At 38.8% G+C, this 18,212-nt stretch overlaps 1 protein-coding gene across 1 annotated transcript in view; it reads right to left on the bottom strand.

Annotated features, from left to right (window-relative positions):
* The window catches only part of pdzrn4 (PDZ domain containing ring finger 4), a 43,864-nt gene extending 41,545 nt beyond the window's left edge, over window positions 1–2,319 (bottom strand). Inside the window, exons 1-2 of the mRNA XM_084910760.1 lie at window positions 2,179–2,319; window positions 1,811–2,040 (exon numbers count right to left, since the gene is read on the bottom strand). Of these exons, the coding sequence (XP_084766886.1) occupies window positions 1,811–1,879 (69 nt within the window). The 5' untranslated portion in view covers window positions 1,880–2,040; window positions 2,179–2,319. The remainder of the gene's footprint in view (window positions 1–1,810; window positions 2,041–2,178) is intronic.
* Between the last annotated feature and the right edge of the window lie 15,893 nt (window positions 2,320–18,212).

Here is an 18,212-nt window from a genome sequence, read left to right as displayed (position 1 = left end):
GCCTCAACTCTCACGGCCCGGTACCAAACAACTCAGGGGTTTGGGACCGCTGCTTTATATGGGCTCCGCTCACCACATTGCTTGGCAACTTTAGAGTGACATCAATCCTCTAATCTAAAATAATAAACACATTTAAGACAGCAACTGGGTATGATTTAAATGCTTGTATACTCATAATCTTATAATTTTGCTGACTACATCCTGACTGCACTGACTGCATTCCGTGTTCCAACATATCACAGCTACGCCTTTTGTTTTGGCAAGTATGTTCAAGTCCATTAACAGTTTCCTACAAAAGCAGCCGCAACCTCCTAGAGTTTCTCTTAAATTGACATGACCAATTTTCTTGCACTCCGCCCAGGCAGACAACGCAAACATCCACCGCCTCATTAAAAGCATGGGGGCATTTAGTTTGAAAGCATAACGAGCTTGAGATTGCAGCGCTGTGAATAAGGCTCATAAAAGCAGCATCATGCGGTGGTGGAAAGTTACGTTAATGACAGTATATTTGTTCCATTTTAGAGAGGTCATAACAAAGACGCCTACGGCTGCCTTGTCGTCATTAAACATCATTAACATCAACTAAGTGACAACAAGCTGACATTTAAAGTATGAACCCCACATGTATATGTATATTTATATATATATATCTAAATATTTTCAGACTGACACTTTGGATGATAGTATATGATTACAGTATATTTTACATAGCAAAAGAAACTGGCGTGCAACAACACTGCTCAGTCTCATCATGCTGTATCTAGTTTCGCTGCTGTCTGTAACAGTATAAGACACTAAATGATGAATGAATTTTGGCCCGATGTTTGCCAGCACTGTTCCCAACAAAAGAGATGATCCAGAACACGTGTTTCCTCCCAGTGATGTAAAGTGTGCAACTGAAAATTACAAGATTATCCAACCTTTACTTGCTGTTTAAAGTTGTCTTAAACACCTGAAACCTGCTGAAATGAGTCAAAGAAAATATTTATTTTTGGCTATATGTTTTTCCTCAACAGATTCACCCCACCTAACAATCCCTGTCTAACAGCCAAGCACTGTACAATATAACAAGTTACTCATTCACCACATTTTACAGTAATGCAGGGTTTCCAAAGAGTCGCTGACATCATTAGTATCTAAAATTTCTTAATCATGTGTTTTATTTCTCACTCTATATTTTAGGACTTTCACTTGAGCATTAAATTGGAACAATTCCTTTTTTTTTTAACATGACAGCAGACAGGAAAAAATCCCATCATATGTTAGGTCACAGAAGTCCATTTCTGACAAACAACACAAAGGAAAACAGCAGAACACATTTGCTGGCTGTGCTTTGAACTGTATTGCTTCTAGACAGTCACAGTCAGAGGAGATGTGATGAATTCCCCCGGAGCCAGCTCGGGAAGAAGAGCTGAACTTGTTCTCACATCTCCTGCTACTGAGGAGAAATAACTAGCTTCACTCACTTTGATGGAGTAAAGAAATACACACACAGACACAGACACACACACATACACCCACTGGCTCTTTGCCTGTTTGCTTGGAAGAAACTCATTTTTGTGCATCTCTCTCATGCACCCTGTCTTTTTTCTTCTCCTCCGGGTTTCCCACTCAGCTTTCCTATACCCCCCTTCTTAGATTTGCTCTCAATTTTCTGAGTTTATCCTCGTTGTTGAGGTTTTTTTTGTTTCACCCTGACCCTGATCCCTTTAAAACACCGTCATTAACAATGTCACCTTTGCTTGTCATTAACTTTATGGAAATGATTATTCCGCTGCCGCCAGCGCACTCTCCTTCAAGTCTCACTTACCTGTGCGATCTCGTAGAGCAGTTTGTAGTGTTCCTCCCGTTTCTGCAAGGTGCACAAATTGCAGCCCATTCTAGTTGTCAGGGAAACAGTGCCGAGTGCCCGCTGGAGTGTGTGTGCTGTCTGCGGTGTGTATGAACTCCCCCTTGGGCGATACACACTCGGGCTCCTCTTCCTTGGCTCCCCCACACCTCTTTCTCATCCGTGTATCCTCAGAGATCCCCTCTGTCGCTCTGAGCGCACCACACACGTGTTTCAATTCACTGTTTCAACGCAGGCTATGGAGGTACTACCTTCAGTTTGTGAAGTGAGTGTGTGTTTGTAAGTGTTTTTGTGTTGTGTGAATCAGTAATTAGATGAGTAAAACGCACCTGGCTTTCTTCCCCTCTTTGCCTGTCACTCCTTCCCTGGAGTCTCACTTGCATGCCTACATACACTCTCTCCCTCCACTCTCTATACTCCACCACCTCCTCTCTCAGTGTGAGCACACTCTTGTGCATACACACACTTTTGGCTCATGGAGTCACACCTCCTCCTGTGGCAGGCTGCCTACACATGGCTGCTCCTACTCCACCTCATGAATAGATGGCATCCTCATTGGCTGTTTAAGGAGAAGGGGGCTGGGAGAAAAAGAGAGGAGGGGACTGCTCTTATCTTGGGAAGAGTCAGATTCTGAACATCAGTGCTGTTGCGTGTAAGCAAAGGAAAGGACAGGCTGCATGCATGCGTGTGTGTGTAGTAAAGGTAGGCAGACAGATCCCAATATCCATAGTATTGATATTTGCATGATTGGATCGATTATCTATGCTCTAAGTTAGATATGTAGTCCAGTAAATTGGGTTAAATTACTTTAAATAACAGAAGGTGACCCAAACTGCTTTAGAGACATATACATTTACAACTCCCCTCCCTCTTATTTACATGTTAAAAAGTATCAGTATCAGTATTGGTATCAGTAATATTGGCCCTGCATTTATTTGGTATCGGACCAATATCAAAATTTGCAGTATTGCACAGCACTAGTGTGCAGACTGCTTTAGCATCTGTGTTTGTATGCCGTAAAGTACATTTGTTAGTTTTCTGTGTGTACATACTCAACCAAATTCAATCTATAATTAAAAAAACCCTCAGACATCAGTTAAAATGCCATGAAGGCAGTTAATCAAGTTCCTAAGAGGGCTTTTTGTCAGTCCACACATTTAACAACTGGATTTGGCATTGAAATCAATCTAATTTGGATTCAATCAGATAGTCTTTTGCACTTAGCACAATGGCTGGAGGAGTGGTGTTTAGCGGCTGCCATAGATTTACAGTCAGAGGGCGTTAGTCACAAAACAGATGCTCCCCTCCTCTCTCCCTCTCTCTCTGCCGGCAGTTAGACAAGGGCACTGGACTGGGTTGATACACAGGAAGAAACACAGACTAGTATTGATTGGCTTCAAATTAGCTTCCAGCCCAACTGGTCCATCTCTACAGGGGTGAGGAAACAAAAAGGAGAGAGAATGGATGAGAGGAAAGAGGAAGAAAAAAGGAGGATGGAAAACTCAGAGATGCTGCTAAGATAAACTGAGAGTTCAGCAATGGTATTACAAGCCTCTACTAGCAATTTTGTTTATACAGTAGCAAGTATGCCCTAAATATCCTTCTATCAGCATAATGATAAAAGGTTATTGCTCAACTCATCCAGCAAATTGTAAACTGTTGATAATGCTCATATCTATAGCTATATCTATAGCTATCTATCTATCTATCTATCTATCTATCTATATATATATATATATATATATATATATATATATATATATATATATATATACACATATATATCAGAGCATCTTGCAAATATCAGCCAAATTTCCCCCTCCATGCTACAGTTGGCACATTCCCTTGGGACTTTGACCATAAAACAGGTAAAAAGAAAAGGGGGGGGGCCTGAAATGGTTTGGCAGTTCCTGGGTCCAAACCAGATGGGATGCCAAGTGCAGGTTGGATTGCTATGAGCTATCACTCGCACAGTGCCATTACCAACATGCTGGTGTTTAGCAGATAAAATACTCACTGTGGTCACCCTTTTATTTTAGTGTAAGTTGATGTGCGATATTTTAAAACGCAGTGAACGCAGAAAAGTATAAAGTGAACACTGAGTGAACAGCAGGACTTGTCCTCTGAGGACTTTTCGTGTCTATATCATATTTAGCAGCTAAGTGACTTAGTTAGTAAGATATTTACAGGACTGTGCAAACGTCTTGAGGTTCTTTATATTTATAAAAGACTGAGTTTAAATAATTCTAACAAGTTTGAAAGTCAGTATTTGGAATGATTACCTTTATTCTGCAAAAACCTGAATTCTCTTAGTCAAGCTTTCATGTAATTTCTTCAAGTAGTCTTCAGAAATAGTTCTCCAGCCTTCTTGAAAGACAATGAATGTCTTTGGATGTTGGATTCTTTGGATGTTGGCTGCCTTTTGTTCCCTTCTCTGTCAAGATGATCCCACACTGCTTCAGTAATGTTGAGTACCGAGCTCTGGGGAAGCCAATCCATGACTGACTTGTTTTTCTATCGAGGTTTGGTTTTACTGTGTTGGGAGTGTGTGGGGTGATTGTCATGCTGAAAACTGAAGCCATTCCCAATCATGACATTTTCCAGATAGTCCTGCAGATAGAAATCTGGTGGTACTGTTCTATGCTCTTAATCTCAACACCACTGGCTAAAATGCAGCCCACAACCATGACACAGCCTACAGAGTGTTTTACAGATGGCTATAGGCTCACTGTTGTACCTCCCTCCTGACCTTCTCCAGACATATTACAATATTTGACCAAAAAGTGTCAATCTGGATTCATCACTGTATAGGAGTTATTGCCACTGCAATTTTTTCTCCTTGCTTCACTTCCTTAAGGAAGACTACCGCACTTCTTCTGAGACCATATCTGATGAGGCTTCAGTGAACGGTAGATGGCTCAAATAGAGGGGCAGATAGATTGCTTGGGTCCTGTGTCAGGTCTTTGCCGGATCTATTCCTATTTCTTAAAGATATGGCTTTAGGTCTGCTGCTTCTTTTGTCCTCCGTTTGCTTAGTTCCTTGAATTCTTAAGAACACAATACATGCCCTGCTCAGAGTTTGGGGCTAAAATCTCTTTGAAAACCACCTTGTTTGTGAAAAAACACCACTTTATGCCTGCCAATCTATGTTATATTTTAATATAAATTGATCACAACATTTGTTTATCCTTTGCAGAACAACTTTTTTATTTTTGAATGATTCAAAGGTCAGAGTTAAGTGGCTTAAAAAATCCTTTGAAAATGATTAAACTCAAGGACTGGACTGCAAATAAGGGAAAAAGAAGCTAATGTTTAAAGAAAAGCTTTGAAAGGCATTCAGAAAGCTTCAAACTACTGGTCCAGACCAATTTAAAAAAGACAAGAAAGTCTGGCTTCTTACAAGCTGAATATTTTAGTGACTTCCGTGCAGTACTGTAAGTCAGGACCAAAATATGGACAGAACAGTCAACAAGAGGATGCTCAGTGTGAGCCTGATCCACTAGCATAATAAAAAAAAGTAATTTCTTTGTGAATGAATACATGTATAGACACATTTCTTTCACGTCAGCTCAACACAAATTAAAAAAATAACTTTTTTTCAGGTAAACTGGAACACTATAACATATTCTTTGTTGATCATTTGTAAGGATTTGCAAGAAAACCCTTTGTCTCTAAGCAAACATGGTATGCAGTTTATTTCCTCTGCAACAGACAGTTTATACTGCCACACAATCTACTGCAGTGGCTGTGTCATGGTAAAACAAGAACTTCTAGTCAAGAAGCAGATATAGCATGCCTGCATGACGAATAGCTGTCACTGCTAAGACTATGAGCAGAGAGCGCAGATGTGTCATAGTCCTTATCACTAGTCATGCAGGTACAGGGACCATACTTGTTCAGTCAAGGGTGTCAGAGCAAATCCAGATACATCCCCCCGGATAACACTTAACCCTTTCCCTCCGACCACTTTTGTCCCATTCTGATGAGGTCATTGTGTTTCCTGTTAATCTCTGAAGGTGACTTTTCAGGATGATATCACCAAATAATGAACTTTCAGATTTTCTTTTAGCTTTTTTACTTTTTTCAAGTGCCTCGAAATCTCTTTTAGTGCTGATGTTTGCAGTCTAACCAAAGGATTACCAATATTACCAGACTCTGGTTAAACTGCCACTGTGGTTCATCCATAATCCGAGATTTGCTGACAAACACATAAATGACTAGGGAGCTAAACGTGCCTCCAGCATTGAAGGCCTCTAATGGCACTCTAAAACGTTTCCCAGAAACTACATCAGTTGTATCTAAAGCGCGATCAGGAAGACCGAAAGTGACCACACCATCAGACGATCAATACATCAGGCTTGGGTCACATGAGAAAAGCGACTTCATTACAGAGTTTTCTAAATAAAGACTGTAACACGCCATTACTGTCTTAGGCTGTCTAGTAGTGGTCTCAGGGGACAAGTTGTTGGAGTGGACTGGACATATCAGTATTCTGACTGTATATAAGGAGACGAACGAGCAGATGAGATTGTAATGTATCAAGCCAGCAGTAGAGCAAGTCATTGCCATTATGGAGTTGGACACTCGTGGTAAATCAGCATCGGTGTCCAAGGAGAAATACAACTCTACAGAAACATGCTGCCTCGGGTTTGTATCTTTCCAGAGAAGGATTCATACTGCAGCATGATAATACAACTTGAAAAGCTGAAAAACGAGCCAACACAGCAGTGCCAAAAACTTAATTTCCTCAAGTTGGTCTGCAAGCAAGTCAGTCCCAACAGACTTTTATGTTAAAATGCCCCAAATGAGCTATGATATCAATGTGATCACAGCATGGAAAAGAAAAGAAAAGAAAAGAAAAGAAAAGAAAAGAAAAGTTTTTAAAAACCCACCCTTTTGCATTTTGTTATAACATCACTGCCTTGATTTGCACTGTAAACACCACCAGCTGTAGCTAGCCCCTTGCTAGGCCTTACCTCTGCTACGCTAAATCAAACCACTAACCTGGACCTTTTGTCCTTCAGTTTTGGTTAGTGAACTTTTAGTGTTTTACCTGTCAGCATTAGTAAGGACAGGCAACAGCTAATATGTTAATTTTGTGAATAAAAATCCAGAGTGGGCTGCGACATCATGGTTGCTACACCCATCCCATCTGTTATTTACAATCTATAGAGAAAAAAACCCAAACACGCCCAAAAGCTTTACAAGAATTATTTAACAACCAAAGAAGATCAGGCAGTGCTAACTTTATCTGACTTGGCAGATAGTCGGCTGAACTCGACCACATTGGACAAAGCTCACAAAAAACTCCTTGGAACAACATGGATTAGAAGACTGTAGACTCCATGTTATCTCCAGCTCATACTTAAACATTTTAAATGCTACGATATCCTAATCCTCATGTATATTTCTCAGCATTAACATTGTCAGCCCAAACAGTTGAGCTGGCATTATCATTTGTAATAAAAAACTTTGCAATAAATTCAAAATAGAAAGTGCTTCATTTATGATCTTAGACTTTTCAGTTTTTATCTTTGGACTGATATTAGGGCAAATCTGAGATGCAAGGCGTCATTCGCCTCATCCACCTGTCCTTTTTATAGTTCATATTAACCACTTTAAATCAACTCAGCAGTTTCATCATTCTGAATTACAGCTTTTTTGTAGATGAGGTGTATGACAAACTTGTAGCTCATGTGCTCATTTAAAGTCGCAAAGACTTGTATAACTTTAAGAACCATGGAATTTATAATCAAATATTAAGAAATTATGTATAGAATAATATAGCTATCCACAAACAAAAGATTCCACTATCTGAGAATTGGACTTCCAATAAAGTAGTAACGTGGTGTCTTACCCTTCAGTTTGTATGCCCAGTAAAGTATTTGACCGGCAGCTCACTTTAAGGTTAGAAGGGCTGAGGTGGCTTTGAGCAACTTTATATTCATTAGTAAAGTCGGTCAGTGAGATCTGTCCGCCAGTCAAAGGTTAACCAAAAATAGCTCTCTGGCACAGGGAAAGTGTTGCACTTCAAAGAAAGCCTAACACCACATTAACATAATGTCCTGTGCAGCTATGATTAGAAGAAAATGGAGCACTTTGCACATCTCCATCTGAAAATAGTAACTACTTCTTAGTTAAGCTCTTAACAGCTTTAAATTTATGATCTACATCTACATATTCAGTTCTATTAGGAAAGTTTGGAGTTCTTAGATATAGCAGGACAGCTACCTGGGTCCGTTACTGAGATGTTCAAATCACAACAACATTAATTTGGCACTATACATTGAGAAAAAAATATGAATTGAATTGAATTGAACAACAGACAGAGTAGTGCAGTAGTGGGGCATTAGAACTGAACTAGTCAAAAATAATAATCACACAGTCATTTTGTGCAGCAGAATACCAAGAAACTGTTAAATAACTTACCAGTGCAAGCGTTCCTTTCTTTTCCCATACAGCTGATTGGAGCAAATCAACAGTCAGACAAGGCAAAAGCACATCTTTAAAACTAGGCAGGCAGGTAACACCTCCAGGACTTGTAAATCATTTTATAACCTGGAAGAATGTCCTTCGTGAAGTGTCATTTATTAATCCTTAGAATGACAGCCGTGATCGGTGTTCTCCAGCAGTGATATTTGCACCATGTTTCTTATGACCAAAGTGGAAAGTATGCTAATAGATTCTAATGTCAGTTAACCTGACCATTTTCTAAATTCAGTAATGGCCACCTGTAGTGATAAAGCTTTTAAATGCCACAGCATGTATGGAAAGACTAAAAGACTAAACAGTGGCATTTTTGCCAGTACAGACAACTGGGCGTCTCAAAGCCAACGGCGTGAGAAAAGCCTGGGGGCGACCCACACATAGCTCTCAATAGCCATAACCCATACATTATTCAACACTGTGAACCATTCATCTAGGTAAAAATATGATTAGCTTGCTACTTATAGCAGGGAACTGGAAGATGAGAGCAAATAATGGTGCACTGTAGTAATTGAAAAGTGGCTTTCTTTTCTTCTTTTTTTGTTCTTGTAATTACATTGGAACTATTCATTATTATCTAATTAGCTTGCAAGAGGCCAGCGCTCAGATCCAATCCTCATAATGACTGTCTCTTTTCTGCTCATTGTCTCCCGATCCTGATTGTTAAAGCAAAATTACTGACTCTGTAAAAAAAAGGTGATTCTAGTGATTTAATTATCAAATTATGATCGTAGTTATAATAGAAACAAAAGGCAGTCAATCGACAAAAGTGAGAAAAAGACTAAATAGCTTAACTGGGATGTATTCAGCAAAACACAGAGGAGCCGTTTGTTCATAATTTGCAGACTGCCAGTGGGGCAAAAATCATTCATTAATGAGTTGTTGTAGAAACTGTGTCCCTTTTGAGCAGCCAGGCAAAACGAGGCCAGCGCGTACACAGAAATTCAGAAAATACAGAAAAGCAATGGAACCATATGAAGAAGTTAAATTGTTGCTAAATCAGTCACTGACTTCTTTTTCAGTGCTCCATTAAACAAAGCTATTTAGAAAAGCTTCTTCTTCCTCTTGACCAGACACCCCGATGCTGTTTTACTCTCTGCTTGGCTAATTTCATTATTTAGTATATACAACAGTTTATGGTCTCATATTCCTCCCAGTCTGCTCTTGTGATGGTGACAGCGTCCTTCACTCTATAAGCCAGCAGCCAAACTGGCGTCTGACCGGCTGACCTCACACCAAGTAGGTTCAAGTAGCCCATAAGGGTGGAGTTGTCCTCAGGCACTGGGACACAGGTTCAGGTTTCCTTTGGCAGCCTTTTTTCTAACAACTGAGCAGCATGGAGGGATAAACAGGGCTCTGAAACAACCTACAACACATAGAAGGTACTTGCTCTGACAAAATGATAGCTCAAGTATGATTTTATACACTCATCCATGCTGGTTTGCACACTGGTTTCCACTGCTCACTGGTGTGTCAGTCTACCTTTGTACATTAATCCTTGAGATTGAATCCTGTTAACCTTCCATATTCATTGTCTTGCACACCTGCAGAATTATATGGTTGAACATTTTTAAACTGAATACAATGCCTTGAAATTTGCCAAGATATTCATATTTGCCTTTAGAAGAATTTTGATGATCCTTTTCTCTTTGACATAAAATATTTTGACCATGAGCAGGTTTTAAGAAACGAAGTGGAAACCTCCCGAGCTGAAAAATGAAGACAAGGCAGAAGGAGCAAAAACATGGAGTTCTTGAAATGATTTCTTGACCATGCATTCCAAAAATAAACTCAACTCCCTTGTTAAAAGGCCCAAATTTACAGCAGATGTAATCACTTGTTGTTATTTTGTTCTTTTAGGCAACCTCCGGGCCACGGACCGTTACCGGTCCGTGAGTTGTTTGGTACCGGGCCACGAGAGTTGAGGCTCTGGTGTGAAATTTATGGTTTTCAGTGGTTTTATTGTTTTTTTAGCGGGTTTTTAATTGATTTTATCGTTAACTCGGTTTCCCTGGGTTTTTTCCCATGTGTTATGAATAAATCTTCTTTTTTTTGGTACCAGTACTGGTTTTATTTTGTTGTATTTATCCACGACACCTTAAAGGCCGGTCCGTGAAAATATTGTCGGACATTAACTGGTCCGTGGAGCAAAAAAGGTTGGGGACCGCTGCTTTAAGGGCCATGGGTACTTTGAGTGCTGCCAACTAGCTGTTTGTTAAGTGCCCTATTCAGCTATGATTGGAAGAACACAAAGCAATAACTACTTCTTAGTTAAGCTCTGAATTATTTCTGTTTTTTTTACATTAAAGTTCTATGACCAAAGTTCGGTATAGCAGGACAGCTACCTGGATCCTTCAGAAATGTTCAAAGGCTACAATGTTTAACATAAGCAACCATTGTGATTTAGAGCTGCATAAACAAAATTGAATCAAATTGAATTGATTTGAACAACAGACAAAATACTTAAGCTGAGATTCAAAATAAAGTTAAATGACAGTACAATATTTTGGGTTATGGTAAGATACTGCAGTAGGTGTGTACCACTCAGCAAAATTTAAACAGTATGAAAGGAGATTTCTTTTCAAATTTAAATTTTAGCAGTTCAGTTCAGTTGAAGTGGTAGTAAAATGACAACAAAGAAAATATGCCGTTTTAAAAGTTAGTCGTCACTCAACTAAATCTAAAACTAAATTGCTAGAAAAACGACTTTAACCCTAACCTGCGATTATTGAGATACCATAATGGTTATTGGCTTTGTGTTTTTTATGTATTTTTTAAAAAGATTTTTAGATGTTTTCATTCTCTTGTAAAATGATTGTGTAAAATAGGTTCAATCTTGTTAAGATGATATTAATATTACATTATTGCAAGTTAGCTAATGCACAAATCAGTCAGTTAAGCAAATCATGAACTGTCTGTCTTTCACACACAGTCTATAACTAAACACTGTATGTGTTGAGCATGTTAACAGTAGCATGTGGGTGATCTGGTTAAGCAGAGCTTCAAAGACCTCATCTTGCTCAACTTGCTGCGTTGCTGCCTTTTGTTATTTTTCATGCTACGGTTATTTTAATTAATCATATTTTAATAATATACATTCTGATTTCATGCAGTTATTTGATCACAGAATGTAAACCAAATGGAGCCTTTACACATGTGAATCTCACATTTCACTCTGACCAGTGTGTGTGTGTGTGTGTGTGTGTGTGAAAGAGAGAGAGAAAGAGAGAGAGCATAAAAGAGAATGGATAGGAAGGCATTACTATCTATGCTATTGCCTTAGGGTATAAACATACAAAGATTCCCCCTGTGTACGCGCACACACACACACATTTGCACTGGAGTGCTGCTGGGCCTGACCCTGTTGTGTTAACCCAATAGCATAGCTGCAATAAAACTGATTAGAGAAGTCTTCCCCTGCTGCTCCCAGACCCTGCTGCTGGACTAATGGCACAAGTGGGCCCCTTAAACTTTCCACAACATCTGTGCCAGTATTGAACCGTAAGGATGGATTGAGCACCAGGGCCATGAGGTATGAAGGGAGGAAGCCACATAAGACAAACTCAAATATAGAACAATGGGCAGAGTTAAACATAGTTGATACAACAAAAATAGATGACTAGATATTCTTAGATTTGGCCACTTTATTAATGTCCTACTTTTCTCCATGCCGTAGAGCACAGGAAGGCCAAGCCAGCTGTTCTTCTATTGTCCAGGTGCTTAAAAGGATTACAGAGGTCCACAAGGCTAGGCACACACACACACATACTCATACCCATCCAGGCACTCCCATGCACAGATTTTAGCTAAAACTTCAAAGGCAGACTGAGAAGCTCAAGGACACATCATCCCTCAGCTTTATGGATAAGGACTAGAGCCATGCTTGGCCAAGCATGCACATACTGTGTTACTGGGTTGTTCAATATTACCCAAAGGTGTAAACAACCAGCAGAAATATGCTACAGCAGAACAACCCCAGACAATCTACAGTTGTTTTGATATTTATTAAAACAAATTATAATAATCTAACACAAACTAACATTATTCATTTCTTGTACTTTATTTTTGCTTCATGCTTCCTTAAAATAATAATAACATATAGATAAATATACTCACATCAACCGTGTGAGATACTATGAGAAGCATAATTTGTCACTAATTAAACCTTTAATGAATTTGCTAACGCTTTAGAGTTTTGCTCATCTTCTATAATCAGGTCTCTTGTGGTTCCATCTGACATGAATATATGAAACCCTTTACTTTCCCTTTTTTCTTTTTGTCAGTGTGGAATTTATTTATTTATTTTTTTACTTTTTTCCAGTCTGGAGCGCTTTTGATATGTAGCCTATTCTCGTTCAGTCTGGAATTGAAAAAAAATATTTTATGTGACCTTTATACTGGACAATTACACAATATACTCGCAGAAGTATCAACAGATGGAGATGGTAATTTTCAAAATTAGAATATTTTGGTGATTCTGATTAAAACCCAACCTTTTCAAAGTATTTATTGTGCAAAAAGAGTTCTGTCATTATGGCAACCATGACCTTGAGTAACTTGTTATATCAAAATAACTCTTAGTATAATCAGCAAATGCTATTAATCATGCTCCATTTCCTTTCTGAAGAATACTTTTTTAGCGTCTCACTCTCTTTTTTCTCTCACTCCTGTGTGTTTTTAAAAGAATTACACATTAAATCTACTCATTTGAGCAGTGGACACCGATGGCACACAGATTGTTTGCTTTGGCAGTAGCGTATGTTAAATCAACACAAACTATTTATGATCAATCGTCACAAACAATACCAAATTTTCCAAAGTTGATCCAACGCCATTAAATTAAACTTTGATCATTTTACTCCCAAACAATTTCAGCAGTTTGTCTAACAGTTACCTTTTCTTTCATCAGAGATTGATCACTCAACTCTAGTTGGAAACAAAAAGAAAGTTTTTATAGGACTCCATGCAGTCCTATGAAGAACTAAGTATACGTCCAATGCTTCGACAGGAATTACGAGGGTAAGTAAATAACCATCAGCAAGTGTGACCACTTCTGAAAAGCAGATGCTTTGGTACTTTTCTTTTCTGTGCTTGTCAACAGAATGTCGCAATCTTCCCTCAGTTAGCTTGCTTGATGTTAAAGTTTATGACAGTAAAATTAGAAAAAGTCTGAACAAGTTCAGGTATGTCCCGCTGCCCTGCCAGCAGACCCAGGACACAATGGAGACATTATATCTTTTATGTCTTATATATCTTTTATCTTGAGAACATCTCAGTATTCCCTCATAGGAGGAGGAGGTGGATGGGGAGAGGGAGGTCTCGGCTTCTCTGCTTAGGATGCTACTCCCGCGACCGAGCCCCGGATAAGTGGAAGAAAATGTATAGATGGAAGAAAATGTATAGATGGATGGATAGATGAACAACTATGGCTTGTTTGGAAGAGCTGTTCTTGAAAAATAGCACGGTAACACAACTTAGGTTTCCAAAGTTGAATCTGAACACCTAGACGTCTGGAAGAAAGTTTTTTTTGGACAGATGAGACCAAGGTGAAGATGTTTGGCCATAATGCAAAGAATCACATTTAGTAAAAACCAAACACAACACATATCGGCACAAACGTCTTATACCAATAGTAAGCACGGTGGTGGCGGGGTCATGATTTGGGCTTGTTTGGTAGCACACACCTCTCACCTTGCAGTCACTGAGCTGATGAGGAACTCTGTATGCCAAGGTATAATAGAGTCAGCTATGAGGCCTTATGTCCGACAACTAAAGCTGAAATTTGGCCACGCAGCTGAATAGTGATTTCACTCACAGCAGAAAATCTACAATAGAATGGCAGAAAAAGAAAAGAATCAAGGTGCTGCAATGGCCCAGTCAACCTAACTCAAATGGTTTGGCGGGACCCAAAAAAAGCAGTGAATAAAAAAACTGCAAAGAATAAACTGAAGCAATGCTGTAAAGAGGAGCAGGCCAGAATTCCTCATCAATGATGTGAAATACTGATAGTAATGCAGAAAACGATTAATTCAATTCTTTGCTTACTTTGCTAGTTTATGTGATTGCACGCTTATAGGTAATCGAAATTCTAATTTTAAGATTTGCAATTTTAACAAGTTTTTCCTTGCTCATTGTTTACGTTACCCACATGTCATTTTCCCTTGCTGAATACACTGAAATGTTAATTTTGAAACTTTTAGTTCAGAAACTTGCAGGTCCTCCCTTTTACTTTTACCTCTTGTGCATGCACTTCCTCCCTTTGCCGAGCACAGCACTTTTGATTTTTATCTGTGCCCCGCTCTGGTTTAAAAGGGCTTCCCTGTTGTGAATTAATGTGGCCTTAATCTGGCGCCCCACACACGGTGATAAAGCAGTGTAAGAGACAGAGCATGTTCGGTCAGAGGACACAAGATTAGTCATACGCCACTGAGCTCGAAGTGGGGTCTGCAGTGTTGCCTGCCGTCTCACTTCTTGATACCAGCTGCTGGTGCCCCCTTTCTTGTCTAATCCTGACTGTGGGACAAAACCTTTGCCTGTCAGGAAGATAAAAAGTGTCTTTTGTCACCGTGATCATCCTTATGTCTGTATATTAAGGTGCTGCTTATGCAAACGTGCTAACGGTGTGGGGTAGTAAGAACAGGGGAAAAAAACCCAACAGGCCACAATAGCTCCATCTGGAAGAGAAGGACACAAAAGTACACATGTTAAGGTAATATCCTTCAGTCATGTAGCTTGAGTTTGATTTTGTACTTATAATCAGACCTTTCTTAGCAGTTGGAGAAAATTGGGGCCATATACATGATCAATCACAGACACCACACCAATGCTTAGTGCATATTAATTCCTTTACAAGCCAGGAGAAACATTCACTGAGATCACACGTGAAGGCTTTGTGTTTGCCACACTGCATCCATTACGACAGGGGCCTGAGCCCATGTAGTGAATAAGCACAGTGTATTGATCTCAGTCTACAGGTTTGCTGGTCTAACTGGCAATGGGTTGTCCTTACAGTCAATATGCTCAATAAGATACACACTATAGAACATAGAGTAATTTGGCAAATCCCAAGGAACACAGATCTATAGTGGGCAAATCCATATAACAGGTCAGCTGGGAATTTCTGTAGTACAAATGTAAATGTCTATCCTTTAATTACTTGTTTTCTTAATCATAGTGTAACTTAGAGCAAATGACCTCAATACCACTTTTCTACATGATTCATGTTAAACTGCAAAGTCATTACAGTCTTGCAATCTTGTGAAGGGTCACATACACGACACCTTCTGCAAATATAAAGCAAGGTTTCTCTCTGAAAATACTATGAGCTCTAAGTGACACATGATATGATATTGATAGAAAAAATGTTAGTTCCAGATTTATCATAATATCATTTATCATAACTCCTCGAAGACATTGCCAAAAGTTGACAGTTGCGGTTCTACAGACATGTGACCACTAACCATGTGACATTAACTTGTGTGCCGTTTTAGATTTGTGCCAGTCATGGTGACAGTGTAAGATCAAGTGTATAAGGCCCCAGTCACAAAAGCTTAGAGAGTGATAGGCAACCATCTGGCTGCCACCAACCATGAGGGGGAAAAATGAGTATTCATCAGCTGGTTAGGAGTAGTTGCCCTAAGTGGATGGCATTCGCAAGGAACATGAAATTAAATGGAAGAGACGGCCTTGTCTACAAACACTGTCCAAGCTACTCTGCAAGGTGTAATGAAACTAAAGCTTTAAGGCACAAGCTTTAAAGGAGGAGATGCAAAATTGAAAAGATACTTCCTTAAACAAGAAGAATTTCAAGTTTTGTTGTCACATTATTTTTGGTGACATTTGGGCACCTGAGCCTGAATAGGTTTTAAAAAAGGATGTTGTTTGGGACTTCAATACATCATGTCAAAATGTGTCTGGCTAAAAGTCTAGCGTGCAAAACCAACTAATGTGGTTGTTTTATGAAGAAGGATGACCTCCCACAGAAACACACATTTTGAATGCAGTAATTAAATAAAAATACTCCTCAAGGTAAAATCTATTGTACATTTTAGCTTCAAGGGGATATGTTTTTGAAGACTGAGTGTTTCAGGCAAAGCAGAAAATTACTCTAATAAAACCGTGAAATGTTTTTTCAATTTATTCCACATTGTGGATTTTATTTTGTTTTGTTTGGATCTGCTGGACAGCCGCAGGAGGTCTACGTCTACAAATATCCCAATTGTGCCTTCTCACAATACAGCCACTTAAATCTTTTTTTTTTCTTTCTTGGTCTTCAAAATGATCTACACACAAATAAATTTGTCTGATCGCTTGATTGAGTGGGCACGCCTGTAGCACCATGCTTGTCTTTGTCTTTTTCCAAACTGACTAATAAAAAATTTACTGTCCCCTTGACACCCATACGAGAGTGAAATATTGCTTTACGAGAAGAAGATGACCAATCAAAGTTGAAAGGAACAGTTTCATTTTATTCTACAGCAAATCCAAGATTTATCTGAAGAAAAAAAGCAGCAACAACAACAACAAAAAGCCGAAATTACTAACATGAAATAGGAACAGGAAAAGTTTTACTTACTTATTGTGGTGTAGGTGGTACACAATATGTATAAAAGGATAAATGGTACACATTTTTATCTTCAATAAAAAGTAAAAGAAAACGAAAAACTTTAGGAGGAATTTCAGAAAGAATGTTTCTAAAATAACATTGTGCGCCAGATTTATTTAGCACTGATGTATAGAGCTACTGTGGGTCATTCTGTGTATTACAGACAGTAAAAAGCAGCTTGAACACAGATGGTTTGGTATATGAACAAAGCTTTGTCACCAGCTCTGTTATGACCCCAGAGGTCGAAGAGATGGAAGGATCAGATGGCCTCCGTCTTTAGAATGCTAATGAGGATTGTGTCTAAAGACCCGCTATACACAAGGACGCATCTATTTTTAAAGTAGCCTAGCTAAAAGAGGATTTTACATTGACTATATATTACTGACCTTTAACCTAAATTATATCTCAAAAATTTTACTTTTAAGCTAATATTATTTTATTCACCACTAAAGTCATAACACACCGGAGTGTGACACAGCTGGTTTTTGTGTAATATTTGGTTTTGAAGCTTGGTGGCAATAAATGAAAGGTTAGCTAGCTAGCAGACAGCTGGCTTTGCTAGCCAGCTAGTCTGGAAGTATTGAGAGCATGAGCTGGCACTTGTGTTTTTTTATACTCCACAGAGAATTTTTTCACCTGTGTAAGACAATATATTTAATGAAAACTAAGGAAATAAATTTATGTTTGTGCTTAGAAATGTATAGCTAGCAAACTCTTTAGCTTGTTTGTTTTTTTTATGGCTCGGTCACACTATTTTATTTAATAAAATAGACTGCAACCTCTTTACAATTAGAAAAAAACACCCTGTAATTGGATTAAAATTTTGTTGCTATTGTTGACCGATTATAAGTAGATACAGCAAGCAATAGGTCACCTGGTGAGAGTAGCAACTTTTCTCCAGACAATCACCATCTGACTGAAATCACTCTCAGGCTAACTGACAAAGGATTGCAAATAAGTGCGCTGTAAATTATGAACACAAACAGGCTGCCAACATGTTGTAATCAGTATGGGTCTGTTGATGATGAGCATGATTTGTCTCCAATGCATCTTTTCGCAAAAGGAGACTTGACTCAGCTAGTTGCCAACTCGTTATGTTTTGGTTATATTCATATATAAAAGTAAGGTTACTGAATGCCTGTTATTTTGCATGCATCCAGCATTATCAACATCACTTTTTTGTGGAGGAATCTCTCTGTCATATCTGAGGTTGGTAACAATTTGTAATTTTTAGCCCATTTATTCTATTGAGCTCAGGTTTATTTATTTATC

This window comes from Perissodus microlepis, chromosome 17, assembly GCF_051167445.1.
Source record: "Perissodus microlepis isolate ML-2025 ecotype Zambia chromosome 17, ASM5116744v1, whole genome shotgun sequence".
NCBI classification, from domain to species: domain Eukaryota; kingdom Metazoa; phylum Chordata; class Actinopteri; order Cichliformes; family Cichlidae; genus Perissodus; species Perissodus microlepis.
This window is presented reverse-complemented; position numbering and strand designations above follow the sequence as displayed.